This window comes from Ochotona princeps, chromosome 16 (genome assembly GCF_030435755.1).
Source record: "Ochotona princeps isolate mOchPri1 chromosome 16, mOchPri1.hap1, whole genome shotgun sequence".
NCBI classification, from domain to species: Eukaryota; Metazoa; Chordata; class Mammalia; order Lagomorpha; family Ochotonidae; genus Ochotona; species Ochotona princeps.
Window position 1 is genome coordinate 7566782 of NC_080847.1, and position 21560 is coordinate 7588341.

At 45.0% G+C, this 21560-nt stretch overlaps 1 protein-coding gene across 1 annotated transcript in view; it reads left to right on the forward strand.

Moving 5' to 3' along the window:
* Positions 1–21560, forward strand: part of ADAMTS18 (ADAM metallopeptidase with thrombospondin type 1 motif 18) — a 117520-nt gene that overhangs the window by 75999 nt on the left and 19961 nt on the right. The window contains exons 12-15 of the mRNA XM_058674824.1: positions 3414–3586; positions 6442–6572; positions 8434–8557; positions 9217–9461. Coding sequence (XP_058530807.1) covers positions 3414–3586; positions 6442–6572; positions 8434–8557; positions 9217–9461 — 673 coding nt within the window. The remainder of the gene's footprint in view (positions 1–3413; positions 3587–6441; positions 6573–8433; positions 8558–9216; positions 9462–21560) is intronic.

A 21560-nucleotide genomic window follows, 5' to 3' on the forward strand; every position in this document is an offset into this window, starting at 1 on the left:
TGAATGATTTATGAATTTATCAAATTTTTGGGCTGGAAAAGAGCTGAAAGATTCTCTCTGAAATAGCCAGTGCCAGGGACTTGTAGCCGCTTCTTTTTCCCAGGCCTGATTGCTCTCTTGCTCTTCAATTTATTCATTATTCAGAGAGAAACCTCTCCTTCTGATTCACTCCCCACAAGCCTACCCCAGCCGTGGGTGAGCCTGGCTGAATCCCAAGAGCTGGCACTCACTGTCTACCATGTAGGTGGCAGGGACCCGACAGCTGCATTTGTGGGAAGCCGGAATGGAGAGCAAAGTTGGCATTTGAACCCAACGCTGCCATAGGAGATCCAGGCATTCCAAGCAGTAGCTTACCCACTGAGCCTAATGTCTATACCTCAAAAGCCCTGATGTGGCCCTGAGGCAGACTGTCCTGAGAAACCTTCGCATAGCGCTTTCCCGGCCTTGGCTCCCATCAGTCATTTTAGAGGAAGGGAGGTGGAGGAGCCTGTTCACAGCCTGAGTCACCACGGGGTGCCTGGGTCACCAGAGTCCTGTTGAGGCCCTGCAGTCTTAATCCTTCGACAGTTGTCTTGATTCTTTAGGAAGTCAACACATGGTAGGAGAGCCTAGGGACAGTCCTAAAAAGTTCTAGTCAAGAGAATGAATGATGACTTGCTGCAGTGTTCTAGAACTTTCCTAAAACATTGGAGAAAGCGTAATTTAGCACTTAAGCCAATGCTGCTTAGCAAATGGAGTTAGGAAGAAGGTCATGCCTGCAGAACAAGAATTGAATCCTGTCTGTGCTCCATGTTCCAAGCAATGAGTTCCAGGTTCAGCTGGTGATCAGACTCGCCAGAGGTACTTTTAAAAACTTAGTGGTATCTGCATCTTCCATGTCATTTTCGCTTTCTCTCTGTCTTACACACACAAAAAGTTCATTGAAAATTCATATGAAAGAGAAAGTATACATAGATTGCAGTATATTTTGCCTCAGTAATTTCAATTCTATCTTCTCTGTGGGAATTCCATATTCTTCACTGTGTGAAGTGCCTTGAATATTGATTAGAGCTCCCAGTGTATGATCATCCAGCCAACCCACATGACAACCATCTGAGCTAGACAGAAGCGGAGATAAGGTATATTCTGTGATAGTCTGATAGAAGGACAAAATCATGGGACCAGGTTAGAGTTTTTTGTGTTTTTTTTTTTTTTTTTCTGCTCCTGGATTTGTTTTATTGACCTTACCATGTTGTGGGATAGAATGCTAGAATCTGGTGTTAGTGACTCCTAACATTGATGTTTAAAGGTGTGAAAACACGTTCATGGCATTTGAAGAATTCCTGGGAAAGCCCAAATTCTTGCCAGTCATTAGTCTTAATCCCTTTGACCTTAATCCCATAATAGAAAATGAAATATCTGCGTAAATAGAAACCAGACAGCCTCAGATGCCTTTAAAAGTCATAACCTTGCATCTGTGCTACCGCTGCCCTCCATTACTGCCCTTAATTCTTGACAGGCATCATCTTAGTTGTCCAAGTGGCCTCCGTCTTACAGACAAGGACGCTAAGTCACATTGCTTGAAGTCCAGCTGGCAAGAGGTGGTGGCCCTGGCTGTGCTCAGCTCTGCACAAGGCCAGTTCCCTGATTAGCGGCTTACTCTGGCTTGTTCTTCTCCTGCCTCGTCTATATAGCCTCCCTGAGCCATGCAGACCCAGGGCAGGAGGAGGAGGAGGACCCAGGAGAGTGCTCACAGGTGTAGCACAGAGCTCTGCCCTGCCCCGCTCTGTGGGAGCCTGGTTCAACGTTCATTGTTCATTTGTGAGCTCTGTCAGTCACATTTCCCTCCTTGAAAGAGGCGAAGACTGGAGAAGTTGGGAGGTCTTGTAATTTACAAGTTCTGTGATTTGAAAAAGGAACACGCTGTGGTCCCCTTTCACTTCATTAACTGTGAATAGTCCAAAGGAGGGCTGTTACAGGAAAAGTCTTAAATGGAGGTCGTTCCTTGGGAATGTGGCTTCTAAAGGTGGGCAGGAGTGCTGAGGCTCTGATACTGCACTGGGGTCTTTCTGCGTGCGTCTTAGATCATAATTTATAGGGTCTTTAGGGATCTTAGGGAGCACAAGGCTGCTACATGTTGAAGCAGTTGCTCCAGTGTGTTTTGAAAGAATATAAAACCTCTGGCACAGGACGCTGCCCACCGCTGTTGAATCCATGGCACAGGACGCTGCCCACCGCTGTTGAATCCATGGCACAGGACGCTGCCCACCGCTGTTGAATCCATTGTGGAATGCAGTTACAGGAGGTCTCCATAGCATGTGCTCAAGCATGTCCACCCAGGGCTGCTGCATTGTGTCCTTGGACTTCCTACAGGGACAAGGAGTGCTAATCACAGGGATTTATTAACCTGCAGCCCCCTTTTATGTTATATGTCGGCATCCATTTTTATCTGCAGTACTCCACCGTTGTAACCTTTGGAGGAAACTAAGAAAAAAGTTAGAAAAAGAGCGTACTTTATGTAAGGAGCACCTGGATAAGCCAGTACTGCTGGTTTCAGTGTAGTCTCAGTTTCTTACGCGCGCGCGCGCTCTCTCTCTCTCTCTCTCTCTCTCTCTCTCTCTCTCTCATTCTCCCATTCTCCTTTATTTGGCTTCCAGGTTTATGTGCTTGGAGTCTGCCTACCCAGACCTTAAAGAGCTTCCAGTTAGATCATAATTATTTATGCTCTTTGGGGCTCCCTAATCTGGAAATCCATTTCCCATTGTGCTTGGCAGGAAAGGAGCTGGCCACCTGCAAAGTTGAAAAATGATTATGCAGATGAAAACAAGAGAGTCAAACTAGAGTATTCTCAGACAACAATCAGAATCTTATCTCCAGGGCAGACAAAGCTGGGCTGCAAAGCAAGGGGATGTAGAACTGTGTGTTTCTTTTCCCAGTATAGCCTGGCATTCCAGGTAGAAGCAGGCACCGGAGAGAGGGAGAAGTGAGAGGAAATGGAAGAAAGCTGGACACAGATTGTATCCACACTTAAGGTGCTATTGAAGCCACCGTGTATGTTGTGTGTGTGTGTGTGTGTGTGTGTGTGTGTAGCTTGCCAGTTCTGAGTAAGAACAGTTTTGGTATCACACTGAAAAAGATTAAGGAGTCATTGTAGGTTTTTGCAAAAAGAATATATTGATATGTTCTAATGAAGCATTATATTTAATCTATAGATAGGTATCCCTTGATTGCTTGAGTGATTAGTTATGTCTGCTATGGATATCGAGGGGGTGTGTCAACTTGTATGCTACATATTTGTATTGACATAACATGCTGTGTACAGCTGCAGACACTGTGACATTGTGTGTCATTTTGATTGTCCTTCTGTGATTATGTATGGGGAAAAGTGAATCCTTTGACTGCAGGCCTAAAATGCTCTTTGATTCTGCTTTTAGGCCTCAGTACGGTGGCAAGTTCTGCCCAGGGTCTAGCCGTGTTTACCAGCTGTGTAACATTAACCCTTGCCAGGAAAATAGCTTGGACTTTCGAGCTCAGCAGTGCGCAGAATATAACAGCAAGCCTTTCCGTGGATGGTTCTACCAGTGGAAGCCCTACACAAAGGTGGAAGGTAAGCCCTGCTCTGTCAGTGTGTCTCTGTGGTGTTCGTGCTGAGCGTACAGAGGAAGTCACTGCCTGTGGAACCGAGTTCACCATTCCCCTTGCATTCCCCGGTCCCCCGCGACCTCAGTATTGAATCAAGTGCCGAAGGTCCCGTTGATTTTTCTACCCCTTTTTCTTTTTCCTTCCGTGCCAGTGAAAGGGCTCACGTGTTCAAAATACATTGAAGTTTCAGCGATTCATTCTCCCAGGGATGTTCGTGGAAATTGGTATGAATTGTCCAGACTGTGAAACCATACACACCTCTTAGAGACCCCACAGTCAGTAACTAACCTTTCGGAGGAGTGCAGGCCTGGGAGAGAGGCCCATTTGTCAAGGGCACGCATACACGGAAACACAGAGCCCCAAATGATAGTTATCGCTAAGCTAGCTTCTTAGCGCTTGCAACTCAAAGACATGGCTTCCGTTCTACTTGTTCGACTCACTCGTTTTTGTTTCGGCTGCCTACCAAAACGTTTGTGTTAGTGAAAAGGTGAGAATGCAAAGCAGCCTCTGTGATCTGTGTGGAAATAGATATCAGTTACGCTGCTTTCTTTGCCATTGTTTTCATTTTCTGGATTTCGCACAAGTCGTTCTGTTCCCTCGCTGAAGGGCATGTGTGAAGCGTGTGAATCTGGACTGTCGAGAAGGAACTAAATGTACTGATGATTGGCAGACTGTTCCTGGGCCCAAGCCCAGGATGAGCCTGCGCCACCAGTGCACACGAGGAAACTGATGACATCGGAGATGCCGTCACAGCAGGAGAGCCTCCATGAGAGAGAGCTTGTTGTCCTGTGGCTCGGGACCAGCCAGCTCTGTTGAGGAGCACTGATTTGATTTGTAGGCATGGCTGTTTCTCTGCAATCTTAGAGCCATGCAGGGGACATTCTGAAAGCTGTGTCTTAAGAGGAAATGAAGCAATTTTTTATATTGAAAACAAAAACTTTTGAGGAGCTGGGATGTTAGATGTGGTAGAAATAGCATCCAAGGACAGATGAATTTAAGGGCTAAGGGAGTCCGGCAGTATCACCTCTCGGAATTTCTTGGCCAAGTGATCTAGAACACTCTTCCTTCATTTCAGGCCTTGGATGCTTTGTTCCTCACAGCCCTAGAAGTGCGTGTTCTAGAGAGTGAGTAGAGGAGTAACTGTGAGCTGCTTCCACTTGCGGAATCTTGACTTCCTCTAGGTTGTGCTCTGTCTGGAAGACTCAGTTGTCCCCTTCTGGGCTTTGCTTTGTGTTCTTGGGTACTTCTTAGCCTCCTACATTACACTTTTCATCTGAATACAGTGTTTATGGAACGTGTTATGCCATAACTCTCTAAGGATGTCATACGTTGATTATGCAAAGAGAAAGGTAGACATACACAGTTGAAACTTGGAAAAATGCATCTTGGTTCTCAAGCTTGCTCGACAATTATAGTTTTCACCAAGTAAGACGGGTGTAACTCCATTGGTTTCCCCTCTAGCAGATGGTGTATCCTGAGCTCTTTTGAGGGTTGGGGACACGTCTAGTAGCATAGGAGAGTGCATTGAATCAAACATTCTCCACAGCTGAAGATCTCACATGCTGTGGAGGAAGAGGGGAAAGTGGAGCCTCTTTGGTCTCACCTCCGCTTCCCCGAGACCATGGAAGGGACCACACACTGTACTGGGAGGAAGTGCAAGCCAGGGAAGATGCTGTTCACAAATGTGGCAGTCTTGGTCCTCCTGCACTGTGCTTGCTTTCCCTCTTTGAGTTTATAATGGATTCCTTCATACATTTTCCCAGAAATCTATGCTAAAAACACCCAACTTTCTAAAACTTGTCCATTTCTGAAACTGATAGGAAAAAACAGAGAATATATGTGCAATCCAACTTCTCAATCTCAGATGCAGAAATCGGGAGGCAGTAACATGGGCTGCTATTAAAAAACAGCTGTAAGGGAGGCAACAATGTTGAGTCCATGGATACTTCTGCATAATTGGACCAGAAGGATTTAGCTTCTTTTACATTTAACTTTTGACTTGGTCTTTTATTGAGGGGTTTTCCAGAGAGAACTCTTTTGCAAACTGTTTACACATGTGTTGTGAAGCTGTTGTTAAGGCTATCACTCAGTGTCGCCTACGAAAGGTCTCCTGTGAGAGACGTCATCTGGAATCCCAGGCCAGGGAGAGCTTTTTCTAGTTGAGAAATTGGCAGAATAACTCCTTTCTGATAACAAGAGTTCCACAAACCTAACAAATTGCTTTTTTTTTCCTCTCACTTGTGACACCAGGAACTCAATGGTCAACGGAAGCCTCCTTTTCAACCTTCAGGAGTAGTTCATCCACATATTCTTCCTTTTCATGACGGGTTTTGACTGTTTTAGGAACATCATTGGCCGTTTTCCTTAAAACTTCCCTCCCAGTCAATGGGATCACTTGGCAAAGCACTAAATATCCTGAACCAGAGTTGTGAGGCTATGGTCTGCAGGCCAGGTCTGACCTTTCTTAAAAAACAAAGTGTTATTGAGATACAACAACTGCCCTTTATGGATGTGAGCAAACATCACGCCTATGAGGCCTGAAATGCTAGTGGGGGGAGCAGAGGTGTCTAGCTGTGCAACCCGCCAGTAGGATATGGTGCATATCACTAAGTGTTTGAAAACAGCGTTCTTATGGGTTTGATTGTGTCCGTTTTCTTCAGATTGTTAAGTGAAATTAGCATTTGTGAAGGCCACATGCTATGTGCTTAGATATGAGCATAACATGTCCCCTTGACATTGAGTTCCTCTTTCAGGGGGCATCTCACTTTGCCCGCAACCTGCCCTTGGCCGGCTCTTGACTGAATTCTCTCTTGCTTCTAGAGGAAGACCGGTGCAAACTGTACTGCAAGGCTGAGAAGTTTGAGTTTTTTTTTGCAATGTCTGGCAAAGTGAAGGACGGCACTCCTTGTTCGGCGAATAAAAATGACGTTTGTATTGACGGGATTTGTGAAGTAAGAGCACACTTCTGCTTTGGGGTGCATGGCCGTGCTGGGGTTTCCTCATATCAAGGGTATCCCCCAAGGAGTGTCACAGGAGATTCTGCACAGGTGGTGCAGGAGAAAGGGGCGAAAGCGTTTGACCTGCATGTGAACTCCACCTGTAAATTCCCCCAGTTTCTGTGTGCCTCCCTCCCCACCCCAGTCTGGTTATTCTAGTTTCTCTTTTACTCCATTTCTGTGGTATAGAAGTGAGATGTTGATGTACCTTGCCTTACATGGTAGTTATGGGGAGATTGTAAATACCAGCCAATTTTATTGCATATTTGCTAAATACATTTGCTGTGTGAGCAGAACCTTGTAAATGTTTTGTAGAAATACCCCTATTTATTCCAGCTATTTTCCTATTCTCTGAGTACCTGCTTTCTCTTTCATTTGATCATTAGCCCTTTGACTGTTAAAAGATGTGTAAATACAAATGTATATATGAATTATCCAACTTCTTGAAGATTTATTTATTTGAAAGGCAGAGTTTTGCAGAGAAAGGAGAAACAGAAAGATAAATCTTCCATCTGCTGGCCCACTCCCCAAATGATCTCAACAGCCAGAGCTGGGCTGACCCAAACCTGGGAGCCAAGAGCTTCTTCCCAGCCTTCCAAGGGATGCAGGAGCCCAAGAGCTTATGACGAGAGAGCTAGGTCAGAAGTGGAACAGCCAGGATATAATCCAGTGCCCAATGAGACGCCAGTGCTTTTAGGCAGAGAATTAGCCTGACATACCACCATGCCAGCTCCCCAACTTTTTAAAAAAGATGCATTTAGAAATAGACACGAGACAGCTGAATGGTACCTTATAGCCATTTTAAGGTATATAGCAGCCGGTCCTGTATATAAACTAAAATTGAAGTGTCAATGAGCTAATCATAGGTTGTGGTTAAGAACTTGCTTTTTTTTTTTTTTTTCATACTGGTTACTCAAAACCATGTCAATTCCATAATGTTGCAAATTGCTGTTGATGTTATATTGGGACTCTTAATTGACTGGGATGATATTCTACCAGCTCTAACTTCGGACCAGAAATGGTCTCCCCAAGAAACTGTTCAACCCATCTGGACAACAAGTAGCTGGACTCTATGTTTGGTATATGTTTGCAAGGAAAGAATCTTGATTGAATTTGAACTGTAATACTGCATCAAGGTGGAGGAATCCACCAGGGGGGAGGGGAGGGGGAGGGGTGGGGGGGATTCCCAGAGCCTATGAAACTGTCACATAATGCAAAATAATTAATAAAAAAAATTTTTTTAAAAAATGCATTTATTTATTTGAAAGGAAGAAAGACTGAAAGAGATAGGGGAGGGAGAGAGAGAGCTGGTTCACTCTTCAAATGGCCACAGTGGCTGGAGCTGGGCCTGGCCTGAGCCTGGAGCCGGGAACTGCATCGGCTTGCTCATGTGAGCGGCAGGAGCCCAAGTACTTGTATTCAGCTGCCTTTCCAGGTGCATTAACAGGAAGCTGAACTGGAAGTGGAGTTGCTAAGATTTAAACTGCCCTTGTGGTGTGGGCTGCTGACGTTACAAATGGCATCCTCCGGCTTCAGTCCTAGATTTGGCCCAAACATGCTCACCTGGCATTTATAGCAGTGATGATTTTCCATTCTATTCTCAGAGATGAAGAATTGAACCCTTAGAAAAGTCAAGCAATTTGTCTCATCCTGCATCTAGGAATGACAGAGGAAATACTGTGCTTTGAATCCTTCAATTGCACTGTCACTCTATTGTTCTACAAAGAAAGAAAAACCATTTGCCACTTAATTCTCCCTGGCCACTGCCTTCTCTAACCTTTGCTTTCCTCACTTTTTTCCTGTGGTGTTGTTCCAGCCAGTTGGATGTGATCATGAACTTGGCTCTAAAGCAGTTGCAGATGCATGTGGTGTTTGCAAAGGTGATAATTCGACTTGCAAGTTTTACAAAGGCCTGTACCTCAACCAGCAGAAAGCAAATGGTGAGAGATGCTGCTGCTGTTTCATTGTGCTTGGTGAGAGCCAGCTGGGACTGCTGAGCAGATCTGAGCCACACTAGATGTTGTGGATCCTCTTACTGGCTCACTTGGCAGACTTGTCTGGGAACAAGGAAGGGTGGATGGGGTCTTTTTTTTTTTTTAATGTGAGAAGTTTCATCAACACACTGAATTTCAGCAGCATGTTTAGTGAATGTCTCTCCTATCCCTCATAATAGTTGGTGCAGCGGGCTATATGCCACACACGCCTGCGTTAAATAAATGTACTGGGAAACTTAGGTGATGTTACAGGAATAGGTGAAGCGATTATTCAAGCATCTTGCATAAAATTAAGCCTGAGAGCCCCATTTTCTGAATATCATTGTTAAGGATCCACAGTTTTGTGTTTCTTCTGAGTAGATTTAACCAAACAGAAAACAGTATCCCTTAGTCTTGTGAACTGTGCTGGTCTGGAAGGGAGAAAGACATAAAACATGTCAACAAGACATTGGGAAAGCCTCAGACATCATATTTCTCTGGTGCTTCCATGATCGATCATTTTTTAGCTGATAAAGAAGAAATGAGTGCCAGCTAGACCTTGTTCTGCGCAGTCACTGCTGCGGTGCACACACGGAATACAAAAATATTGCATTCTTTCCATTTAGAGTATTACCCAGTGGTCGTCATCCCAGCTGGGGCCCGAAGCATCGAAATCCAGGAGCTGCAGGTCTCCTCCAGCTATCTCGCTGTCCGAAGCCTCGGCCACAAGTATTACCTCACAGGGAGCTGGAGCATCGACTGGCCTGGGGAGTTCACTTTCGCCGGGACCACGTTCGAATACCAGCGCTCCTTCAGCCGCCCAGAACGTCTGTATGCTCCGGGACCCACAAATGAGACGCTGGTCTTTGAAGTAAGTTCCTGTGGTTGATGGAGTTCTCAATGCTGCTCACTGCATCTAGAGAGTGACTCCAATTTGAGCTAGTTTAAAGAACTTCAATCATCCTAGTCCAAATCTGTTTCCCAACAGGCTTATTATGCAAGTGCAAAAGGGAGAACACTGTTGGCCGTTTTCATTTTTAGGAATAGGAGAGGAATTGGTGCACTGCCAAGAACAATGCAGTCATGTTCACATGCAGGTGACAGCCTTTCACCATTGCACGTGGTTTTCATGAATGCCCAGGTAGACAGCAGGAATGCTTTTTTTTTTTTTTTTTTTTAAGATTTATTCATTTTATTACAGCCAGATATACAGAGAGGAGGAGAGACAGAGAGGAAGATCTTCCGTCCGATGATTCACTCCCCAAGTGAGCCGCAACGGGCCGGTGCGCGCCGATCCGATGCCGGGAACCAGGAACCTCTTCCGGGTCTCCCACGCGGGTGCAGGGTCCCAATGCATTGGGCCGTCCTCGACTGCTTTCCCAGGCCACAAGCAGGGAGCTGGATGGGAAGTGGAGCTGCCGGGATTAGAACCGGCGCCCATATGGGATCCCGGGGCATTCAAGGCAAGGACTTTAGCCGCTAGGCCACGCCGCCGGGTCCAGGAATGCTTTTTAGATGATCTCAGATTGATGCATCTGTCATCTGGGTAATCCATTGTAGCTACGTTTGTAGGTTGGCTGGCCCGGGAGGAGCATAGCGCAGTGGAGACAACACTTGCATGAACCTCTGCAGATTTTGAATCACACGGAGCTGCAAAAAGTTTTGTAGGCTGTGGTTCCCCAGAGACTCTTTACCCAGGCAAAAAAAAGAAGAAGAAAGAAGCATGTGGAACAACCATCATAGCTGCCTGTGTGTTTGCAAGAAGGTTTCATACATATGTTTTCTTTTGTTTTGTGTATCTCGGTTGGCTTTCATTCCTCCTTGTAAATTGGGGCCGATCAGTTGTGCATATGGGAAAGTGATTTGTGTCATCTGTAGGCATTGCAGGCATTTGCATTGAAACTATCCTGGTTCCCAGTCATGGAACACTTCCACACTTCCGTGAACAGACTCTCGTGTTGGTCGTTTTGAGTTTCAATTCCTTACCTGCAAAATCAGTGTAGAAAAGTTGATTCATTTACTTGCCAGAAAAATGAGAAATTAAGTGTGAAAAGGACTAATATAGTTGACTAACTTGTACCAGTAGGAAAAAGCAGAGGTGAACTTGAGGCCAGGTCTTTGCCATTCGATGTTGTGCTATTGGTTGTCAAAGACCTGCTGCTCTACTCTTAAAGATGGGAAACAAGGTGAACACAAGTTAATAAGACTGAAATACGGTGAATCCTCCTATGTTTAGCGCATGCTATTCAATTTTATACACCAGTCTGTTTTTTATTATTTGAAAGGCAGAGTCAGAGGAAGAGACGGCTTCACTGTCCTGTGAGCTGGGGCTGGGTCAGGCTGCAGCCAGGAGCCAGGAACTCCATGTGGGTCTCCCGTGTAGTTGCAGAGGCCTAAGAACTTGGCCATCTTCTGCTGCTTTGCAAGACACATTAGCAGAGAACTGGATTAGAAGTTGAGCAGGCTTGACTCAAAGTGTTGCTCAAAAGGGATGCTGCTGGCATTGAAAGGCAAAGTTGCAAAGACAGAGAGGGAGCAAGCTATCTGTATTCCTTTTGCTGGTGCATTCTGCAAATTGCCGCAATAGCCAAGGCTAGTCCAAGCTGAATGTAGGAGCCAGGAGCTCCATTCAGATCTCCCGTATGGATGGCAGGGAATCAAGCACTTGAGCCTTCGTTTGCTTTGCTAGGTGCATTTAGCAGGGAACTGGATGAGAAGTAGAGAAGCTGGGATTCTAAGTGGTGCTCTGATACGGGATGCTGAAGACAGAAACAGTAGTTCAACCCATTGTGCCACAGTGCTGATTCATTGGTGATTTTTACGTAAAATTGCTTTATCATTTTGTCTTATGTATATTGATTAGTTCAGCGTAAACGGAGTTCTTGATGCTCAGCTAAGGGAGTGAGTGTAATGATGAGGCACACAGCATTCCGTGTTCTCAGTCAAGGGCTTTGGGGTCAGTGGTGTAGTTCATGAAGCCAGTGTCTGAGACAGCGTCTTTGCTTGGGAAATAGATGCCCTCAGTTGTCTTTTTATTTAGTCTCTTGCACGGGGTGTTGGATGATCCCTTGAACAAAGGCCATGTTACCATGGTATTGATGGCGACTGTTTGCAGCTCCTGACAGTGCAGTGGCAGTGGCGTAGCCTTGGCCTGGGTGAAGGTGTTTGGAGCCCATGTGTGTTGAGTTATTGCAGGCAAAATTAGATGACATCTTGACGTTTCCCTAATGGATTCTTGGATTTGCCAGTACTTTAGCAAGCAGGAAAGTGAAAATATACAGGCATTCGATTGTGTTCCACACTGACAGTAAATTAGGTATATAGTTCAGCATAAAAAATCCCACTGCTATTATCAAATTTAGAGTGTTGGAGGGTACAGTTTAGCTTTACACAAATACATATTGAATTAGAGATTGTGGTAAGTTCTTTGGAGGAAAACAACTGTAAGAAAAGAACGGAGAGGGAGGTCATGTTTAGACTAAGGGGTTGATGAAGAATCCTCTGAGGGTTGCCATCTGGGGTGAAACTTCAAGGACAAGAAGAACCAGCAAGGTAAAGGATTGTGAATATTCAAGGAAAGCAGACAGCAACTTAAAACTCCATGTTGAGTTTGAACTTGAGCTTTTAGGAGAACGGAAAAGAAAAGTTCCTTATAGCTGCAGAATGCTGTGAAAGGAGAGTGGTGGGGTATGAGATGGGTGTAGTAGGAGTAATAGTTAACAGATAATATCATTGGTGGAGGAGATGTTTGGATATTCACACGAAGATATTCACATTAAGTCATTATTTTGTAGCTCCGCTCTGGCTGCTAAGTAGATGAGTGACTAGCAGGAAAAGAAGCAGGTAGGGAAACATAGAAGATGGTTCTGCCAGAATTCCAGGAGCAAAAATTGAGAAGGTGGCCTTGCAGGTGAAGGAAGTGGTCTGTTTGCAGTGTCTGACAGGGCGAGAGTGGAAAGCTGTCGGAGGGTACTGAGCGAGGGACTCTTAGGGAGAAGGATGCTGTGAGAGTCAGGTCCCTTCCCTGGGCGTTTGTTGGATGCTCTGACTCCTGCAGCTATCATGGGGGTGCCTGGAAACTGGGGACAATTCTGTTTTGTTTTGTTTTTTTTAAAGATTTTATTTTTGTTACAAAGTCAGATATACTGAGAGGAGGAGAGATAGAGAGGAAGTGGAGCTGCCGGGATTAGAACCAGCGGCCATATGGGATCAAGGCGAGGACCTTAGCCACTAGGCCACGCTGCTGAGCCTGGGACAATTCTGTTTTAAGCACCTTGTGTCAGCATGCATGTTAGACATTTATGAATGTCTGTCAAGTAGGCTGTTGAGTGTGTGTTTAAGATGTCTCCGGGGGCGAGGGGTGTGATGGGGATAAAACGCCCTTGGGAAGGAATGAATGCATGAATCATTTCCCCAATGTCTCAGGCGGCATGGTGGTGGTCATTTGCTCACTGAGCAGAGCCCTGCCCTCCCAGTTCCCTGTTGGGAGTAGCCACATAATAGCCATGTCTAGAATATGCCCTGTGTGGAAGTGTTCAAATCCATGCTAACACAGTAAAAAGGAACACATCGGATGGGCCAGGCATGCACATGCCTGGAATTAGGACCCTCACAGATGTTAACACCACTCCCTGCTCTGACGTGTCAGTTGTCATTTTTTGCCCTGGACCTGAACAACTACAGCTGTGAGTAGGGAGATGTTCTTGTTTGTGACCATGGGAAGGCCATAATAGCTATTCTTTATGTTATTGTCACATCTGTATGTTTCCTTCTGGATTTTACGGTGTTGAAGATCCCTATCAGAATCCCCTGCTCAGAAGCTGTACAGATTTCGTTTTGGATGTGCTTAGCAAGTTTTTTCTTGGAAGCAGCTAGAGAAACCTACTGAATATCACTTTTGCAGTTCAAGATCATGCAACATTTTCTTCAGATTTGAAGAGCACGGCATTTTCTGGCATGTCAAAGGGCCATATGTAAGTGGTAGAGAGGGAGTTTGTTTTAGGCCCTGGCAGTACAGAATGAAGGACCATTTGTCACATGCTCTTTGAGTGGCAGGCAATAGCCTTAAACATTTACAAGGAAGGTGCACAGAAGACAACTATAAGAGAAATAACCATATGCAATTTAAAACTGTAAGGTGTTTCACATGTGGTTTGGTTCAGAGTACACAATTTAATTAGTTATGTAACTTAGGCATAATTCTGTATGTTACCTAATGTTCACTTTTATCAAATGAACAAACAAAACTGTTAGAGCTGTTAAAAAGTTCACTTTGGATAATATCAATGCCTACAAAGTGCTTAGTATAAAATGGCATGCACACACACGCACAGCAAATCATGTCTATGGACCACATCCAGCTCCCAGATCTGCCAGTATATTCAGATAGTTTCAAAATTGCAGTAAGCATCTCTAGTCTTAAATATATCTTGACAATAGGATAGTAGACTTTCTTCCATTGTCTACATCTACAATGCCATGAAACACTAAATAGCAGAACAATGGACTTGTGTCTGTTGGTGAAGGACTATTATAATAATATGGGGAAAGTCAGTGGGGCAGGGGGGATGGGAAGGTGGAGGGGGCCTCCTTCTGCCTGGGGAAGCATATCATGAAACGTTTTAAAAAAACTTAAATAAATTTGAACTTTTAAATATCTTAAGAATATATGAGCAGATGTATGAGTTTGTAGCCTGGGTTACAGACCTTCCACATGAGCTAACATGTGTTCTCCTGGAGATAGAGAGTCCCACACCTGTTGTCCATGATGGAAGATCCTTCAGAGAGCTCATAACACTGACTTCAGAGAGACTTGCTAGACACGCTCTTCCAACTCTCAGCTTTTACCACTGGAGGAAAAGAGTAGAAATTCTGAGTCAAGTTAGACTTAGGAAAGTTTGAAATCTGACAATGACTCCAGTTTTGAAATTTTAATCACAAACCCAAGGCATAGGCATTAGATCTCTGGATTCTGTATTTTTTTTTCTTCTCCGTGAGGCATCTAAACAGCCCGCTTCCTTCTTGCAAGAGGGCTTCAGTTTCAAGCAGATGCTCTTCCCCATTCTGGCTGAGAGCCCTGTGATCCATGGCTGTGCAAGTGTGCTCCCAGCAGGCTCCACGGCTGAATACAAACCTAAACAAGGACAGTGAGGCTGGCTGGCGCTCACGGCCAGTGCCATGGATCATCAGAGCAAAATGCCCATCTTCCCTGGTGAGAAAGAAGTTTTGTACGACTCAACAAAAAGCAGCCATTTCTGTTTGTCTCTCGCTCCAGTTTTGTTCATAAACATAAACCTATTCCAGTAGATTTTCACAATTCTGTTTGCAGTTTAAGCCTTTGCTGTCAAACATACATCATCTGCAGGAAACCACAACAAGGGAAAAGACAAGAGCTGGTGGAAAGTGTGAGCAGGATGACGCAGGTCCTTCCTGCCATCTCCAGCACCTGAAGTCTCCGCTCGGGATCTGTGTTGATCAGATGAGCCGGACGCTAGACAAGTTGTCACTGAGCAGCATGTCAGCTTCAGGCCGGGCCTTCCCAGTGCTTTGTTTAATCTGTACACGGCTCCTCATCTCACTCACCTGCGTGATTTATCCCTGGCAAAAACTGGATTTCTAAGTATGAGAGTTTTCCAGGATTTAGAAGGGATTTCTGACAAATGAAAGGCTGGCCTCAGTGGAAAATGGAGTTCTCTGAAAGTTGTTAGTTCTGGTTTGTCAGTCTGTCTCTGTAGATACAGCTCCTTAAGCAAAAGAATACAAGTGCATGAGGAAATGGCCCATAGGTCAAAGCAGAATCATCTTAATATAAGTCCTCGTGTTCCCTTGGGCATGTGTCGTATGTTCACTTATGTATTTAATTCGTATGTAAGGAGAATAAGAACTCAAGTCATTGCTGTAGTAGTGTGAAAGTGTAGCTTCCCTGGGGTGGAGAAGGTCGCACTTACATAACTGTTGCCTTCTGGAATTGTTGTCTACCTGAAGACCCACTGAGGGTTACGTCAATGCCCCAGGAATGTGACCTCCATGAAAGTTACTAAGGTGGAAGCTGGTGTGATTCTAAAAGGATTACAGTTTCACCTCAAAGTTTCAAATATGTTTGAATCTGAAGAAGAAATGAAATCCAGTAACACTGCCTTATATTTAAAAAGAAAAGACACCTTGGGATTAATACCTTTATATCTAAATTATACCATATTGTCTTTAGAAGAGCATGATCAAATTGCTGACCATATTTAACCACACATTTGTGTCTCTCCAAAATGGATGGAACATGATAATTTTTAAAACTTAGAGTTATAATAAATAGTAAATTACATTTTTCCAGAACTAGCCTGTATCCTGCTAGCCAAGTGATCCATAGCTCTATTCTTTAAAGAAGTTAAACAAAGCTCATGTGCCTTTCCATACAACAGCTCTGAACTGAGCTGAAACGAACTCTTGGAAGCCAAAAATGTGTTCATTTCAATATGAAAATGTTGACTGTGTTTTACAGTCCTGTGGGACGCTGAAATCAGAGTGTGGGAAATGACTAAAGCGAGAGGCGCTGTTACTCGTCTGAACGAAAGGACTTTATCTTTTGGCCACTTCATAAGACTGCATGTTTTCGAGGTTCTTACGCAAGTACGCTGAGTGCAGTAGAAGGGGCAGTTGGCCAAAACACATGTGAGGATGGCACCAGGTGGGATGGGGAGTTACACAGCACATACAGATGCCCCCTAATGGTTAGAGATCCTCTGCTTCACCTGTCAACTGTATTGATCTGGGCTACTGTTCTTACAGCAGATCTCTTCTGTTTGTTTCTTCTCAACATCTGATTTTTTTAAAAAAAAGTTAAAACATTTTAGGGTACTGATACAGTGCCAATATAGGAGTTGGAGAATGTAAATGATGACAGATTATTGCAGCAAAACACTGAAGTTTCAGGATTTTAAAGAATGGCAAGAGCAGGCATTGATATGTGCCTTCTGTTCTTGGAAGCCACAGGGGTCAGCGGAGAGCAGCTCTGAGAGGTTGGTGATGTGGCTGCTTTGCCACTGTGAACTTACCAGGGTCCCGGTTTCCATCTTTCACTAGTTCCTATGGCGCTATCCTGAAATATTCTTATGGTCCCAGAAACTCTGTCACTGGATGATGACTTACTCATCTTGGTGGAGTCCATTGTTATCTAGAGCATCCTAGAATGCTTGGAAAAATTGAGTGACATACAATGGTAGCATTCATTCATTCTCAGAAGGTGCATTCTGCTTTCAAATGGAAAAATTGTGTATGTAGAGGCAACAAAGAAAGGATTCCTTTTTTTTTTTTTTAAGAATCACATATTTGTCACTTTTGAATGAAACTGTACTTCCTTTAGGATCCTGTCCCAATAAAGCTGGTGGGAAGGGAACATCCCAGGCCAGATTGCCCCGTCAGTCTTGAAGGGGTCACGGGGGCCCAGGCTGCTTCAAGACACAGTTACAAAACCACCGGTATTTGATCATCTGTTAAGCCTTGCCCTAGAACTGTAGAGTACAGTTGAGTGCCATGAATAGCATTTAAAGTCATGAAATTTGATCTCACAAAATGCATTTTGTGGAATCCATGCGTTTCCTAAGGTGCATGCTTTTTTAAGTGAGAATCATTTACACTTAGGGGCTCTCCGATGGGTTTATTCATGGAAGCCTCGCCTCAGGCTGGAAGAGTAGCAATTTGCCCGCCCAGGGTGGTGGAATTTCCAGATCCTTCCACTTAGTTCTGAGTATTTTCTACTGCAAGGCAGACTAATCCAGCTCTGGGAATAACTGGCTGCTGTCAGTTAACCCCAAGAAATAAGTGCATGGCCTGATACCAAATAAAAGTGTCCTCTGCTTCTGCTTATTTTTACATGTCAAAGCTTTATAGAATGCCTTCATGGGAGGCTCAAGGTTTAAACTAAATGGAAAACAGACCTTGCAGCTTACCACTGAATCATGAGTCAGCCGCCTTTTAAAATTCAGTCTCTATTACAGACCTTCCTTCTTGCATCCTTGCAACAGGTGGATGCCAGGTTAAACACTGCTGGCCACATTGGTTTCCTCCTGGCCAGGGGAAATTTCTACGGGGAGTCAGGGATTTGTATGATTGCCTTACATCTCGGATTTTATAGACTTCTTTAAGTCCGTCGATCAATTTTTTATTTTGACATATGTACCTTCACACATGTATATACGTGTAAAAGACTTGCAGAAAAAGAGCCGTTTTTTCACTCTCACATATTGTATTTCTTATGGCCCAGGGAGAAAAGCTAACCTCTCCCAGAAAAAGAAACCAGTCTTTATTTGGCAATCTCAGACTTTGTGAGGTCGCTGCAGATACCTGCGGATACCGTTATTATAAAACAGGTCTTTTTCATGTTACCAGTTACTCCCTGCCAATGAGCCTGGCATTTAAAATAGTCTCCCACTGAACACCATGTCCTTGTGAGTTACTGGGAAAGGATAGCTTATGTTTCAACGGTGTTTGGCATGTTGCGAATAGATAAATCGAATTAACTCTGTATGCCTTGATAGTTAAATTTGGGGGTGTGTGTCAGTGTGTAAGATGTGTTAAGAGGACTTAACTTTGGAAATAACAAGTGAAAACTGAGGGTCTGTGGTGAAATTTACACCTAAACCTGTTGAGAAAGTCATTGTATCCAAAGTAGATGTATAGTAGACATATAGAGGTGTAGAGTAGATGCCAGGAGGTGTATAATCCCGGCACTGGCATTAAAAGGTGAGTTTTTGGTGCGAAGAAATCTGTCTACAAAGGGTCTTCAGAGTAGTTGTAGAAATGTGTTATGAAAAAACTGAGTGGGTTTCAAAAAAGCTTCGCACCCAAGTCACATTATTTTAATTGCATGTGTCCACATATTTTGGGAAATACCCTTTTCTATGTAGGCTGTTTGACCATGGCTGAAAACTCAGTATGTTTCAATTTTGAAGTGTCTATGTGGGTAGTAGAAATGTAGGGTTGGGGCCCAGTGTGATAGCCTAGTGACTAAATACTTGCCTTACGTGCTCTGGAATCCCAGATGGGTGTCGGTTTGTGTCCTGGATGCTCCATTTTCATTCTAGCTCCAAATTTGTGGCCTGGGAAAGCAGTAGAGGATAGCCCAAAGTCTTGGGACCCTGCACCCATTTGAGAGACCCAGAAGAAACTCCTGGCTCCTGGGCTCACATTAGCTTAGCTCTGGCTGTTACAGCCACTAGTGGACAAAAGATCTTTGTCTCTGTCTCTCCTCTCTGCCTTTCAAATAAAAATAAATAATTTTTTTTTTTAAAAAGTAAGGCCATGGGCTTTGTTCTTTGTTTAAACATTGTGATAATGGCTTGCTGAGTGTATGCTTTAAGAAGATGCTGGCAGTATGGATTACAATGCACAGATGCTTTGTTGTGACTAGCTAAGATGTTCACTGAGAAGGGGTACATTCTTCAGAAGTTACTAAGGACGAGCTTCTGTTGGTCCCTCGTGCCGTGTTCCCCTTCAGGCCATGTTCTGCTCTGTCTCGCTCGCTGTATCTCTCTCCTGTGTCCCACGCACGCACGCTGAGTCGTCTCCGCCCTCTGACTGTCATGAGCTGGCGTGCAGGTGAGGAAATCCATGGCGAGTGTTTCATTATAAAGTGACTTGATCCCCATCTGGAACAGGCTGTGACTCAAGGCCCGATGACACAGGCTACCATTGTGTGACTGAAAGAAGATCACCTGTAGTTTTACAACACTTCCTCTTGTAAAAGTCTTTAAAAAAAAAAAAAAGAATTTTCTTTATGTTAGAGGTAGGCTTTGGGCCTCTTGGATAAACAGCAGAAGGGTGTGTTTAACTTTGGAGCCCCATGGTTAGGGAGGCAGTAGCTTAGAAGAATCCTGAAGCTGACAGGAGGCGAGGAACAGGTTAACCGCAGGCTAGTTGCTAGACAGGAATAGACAGCTACAGAAAATTACCATAAAAAACTCCACTGGTTGGGCAAGAGATGGCTGGGTGGCAGAGGTCCAGGTGGACGGGCACGGTGATCACGCGGTGAGGAAGCGTTAAGGGCCCTCTCCTCCAGCCACTTCCCTGCGACCCTGCTGGCTGGATTCAACCCGGAGGGAGGAGGGCTGACATGAAGATAGTGAGACTTGCAGATAACAATCAGTGCAAGGGGAAGAAGGGCCAAGAAGCCCAGGCTGAGGGAAGACACCGGGAGCAGGAGAGGCAGAGGGGAGAATTGAGAACAGATGCCGCAAAGCAGGAGCGTCAGAGGATGGACCGGAGGCGCTGCGGCCGTGGCGCGTCATTTGTCTGCAGACGGCCATGCGCTGTTTGAACTGGGGCTCCCCTGGCCTGCCCCTCTGCTGTTAATGCGCCGCACATGCTTTTGTGACAGGTTGGAGAATACTCTGTGTTTCTTGTCTGGGGAATGTCCAGGGCTTGAATGAGAGCTGGGGTCGCGGCTCCACGTGTCAGCCCACGCCTTTGAAGCCACTAACAGATGTGTCTGCGTTGAGATACAGCCTCCCTCCCCGCCGCCGCAGGGTCTTGGTGTTGTCGTGTCTGTCAGCTGCGACTCACTCACACTTAATAACGATGATCGTACGTGCTCATGCTGGGCGGGCTTGGCAGCACACGGGAGGCAGGGGAAACTGGCTGATACTAACTTCGCAAGGTTTTCTGAAAATCCTGTGAACTGACAAAAACATGAGTTTACATCCCAAAACAATCCTTTCTGTGAGACATGACATATGTAATTTGAGATTTTGCAAGGAAAGCCCAATCTGTAAAGTCTATTGTGTGTCTGTTGCAGAAGTGGGGACTCGGGACCAAATGTCCAGGAAAACGGGTTGATGAGATGAAAAATCCCATAATCTGGGACTGGTGTCATGGTACAGTGGGGAAAGCCGCCACCTGCAATGCTGTTGTAACGTGCTGTTGACTCCAAGTAAAGTCATCCCTGCATAGTTAATGGCATTCTTAAGTCTTTGCATGGGAAGCCTGCACATGGTGTTGTCAAAGCTGAGAGGCAGCCAAGAGTTAAGTGACAGTGCGTCAGTGTTAGTCACCTCTGAGGAGCTAAGGAACAATACTGCCACGTCACACAGCTGCGAATGCTGGCTCGCTCAGCTGTACTGTCGGAGTAGTCTAGTGCCTCCTTTGTAATATTACTATTCATTTTTCAAAATTGCATTTAAAACAGTACGTGTGGGTGTACATGAGAGTTGCATCCACTGGTTCACTCCTGAAATTGCCTACACCTTACAGGATGGGGCCATGCCAAAGGCTGGACTGGAAAGTTAGTCCTGGCTTCTGGTGCGGGCGGCAGAAGCGCAGTCATGTTTCCCATCCCCACTGTCTCCCAAGGTTGGCCTTAGCAGGTGGCTGAGCATCTGTGGAACCCGGGTACTAGATGCCTTAACTGCTGTGCGAAGTGACTGCTCCAGTTCCTGTTGTAAATGAGAGCATGCGTGCACAAGGATTCTCCTGACACACCGAGAACGTTCCACAGGGATTGCTGGTGCTGCCGCTGAAGCAACCGCGTGCATTACCGAGGGTTCGCCATGAGCCTTCCAGCAGGCACTCGGTGGGAAGTAGGTTTCTATAAACTGTCCATAAATATTTGATTGACTTCCATGAGAAAATTAGGACAAGTTCCTCAAAGTCCTAAATAATGACAACTGTACAGGTGTACAGAACCAGCTCAAGGAATGTATGATTTTCATGTTAAAGTTGGAAAGTGAGAGAAAAAAAAAACCTGTGTATTTGCTCAAAATATCTCCAAGTGTCCTTTGTTTTAACCTTGTGTGCCCCAAGCAGACCCTGCACCCCTTTGCTTCTGGGGGCTCTTGGTAGACCCCCTCCCACCCTGCCTGTCTGTGGTTTTCCAGCTTAAGAAGCTGTAAATTTTATAGCTGTACACACTGTGGCCAAAAGCTGCTGAGTGTTGTGTCTGAAGTCAGGTGGTTTGTGTGTTAAAGGTGGACATGAAACGTTC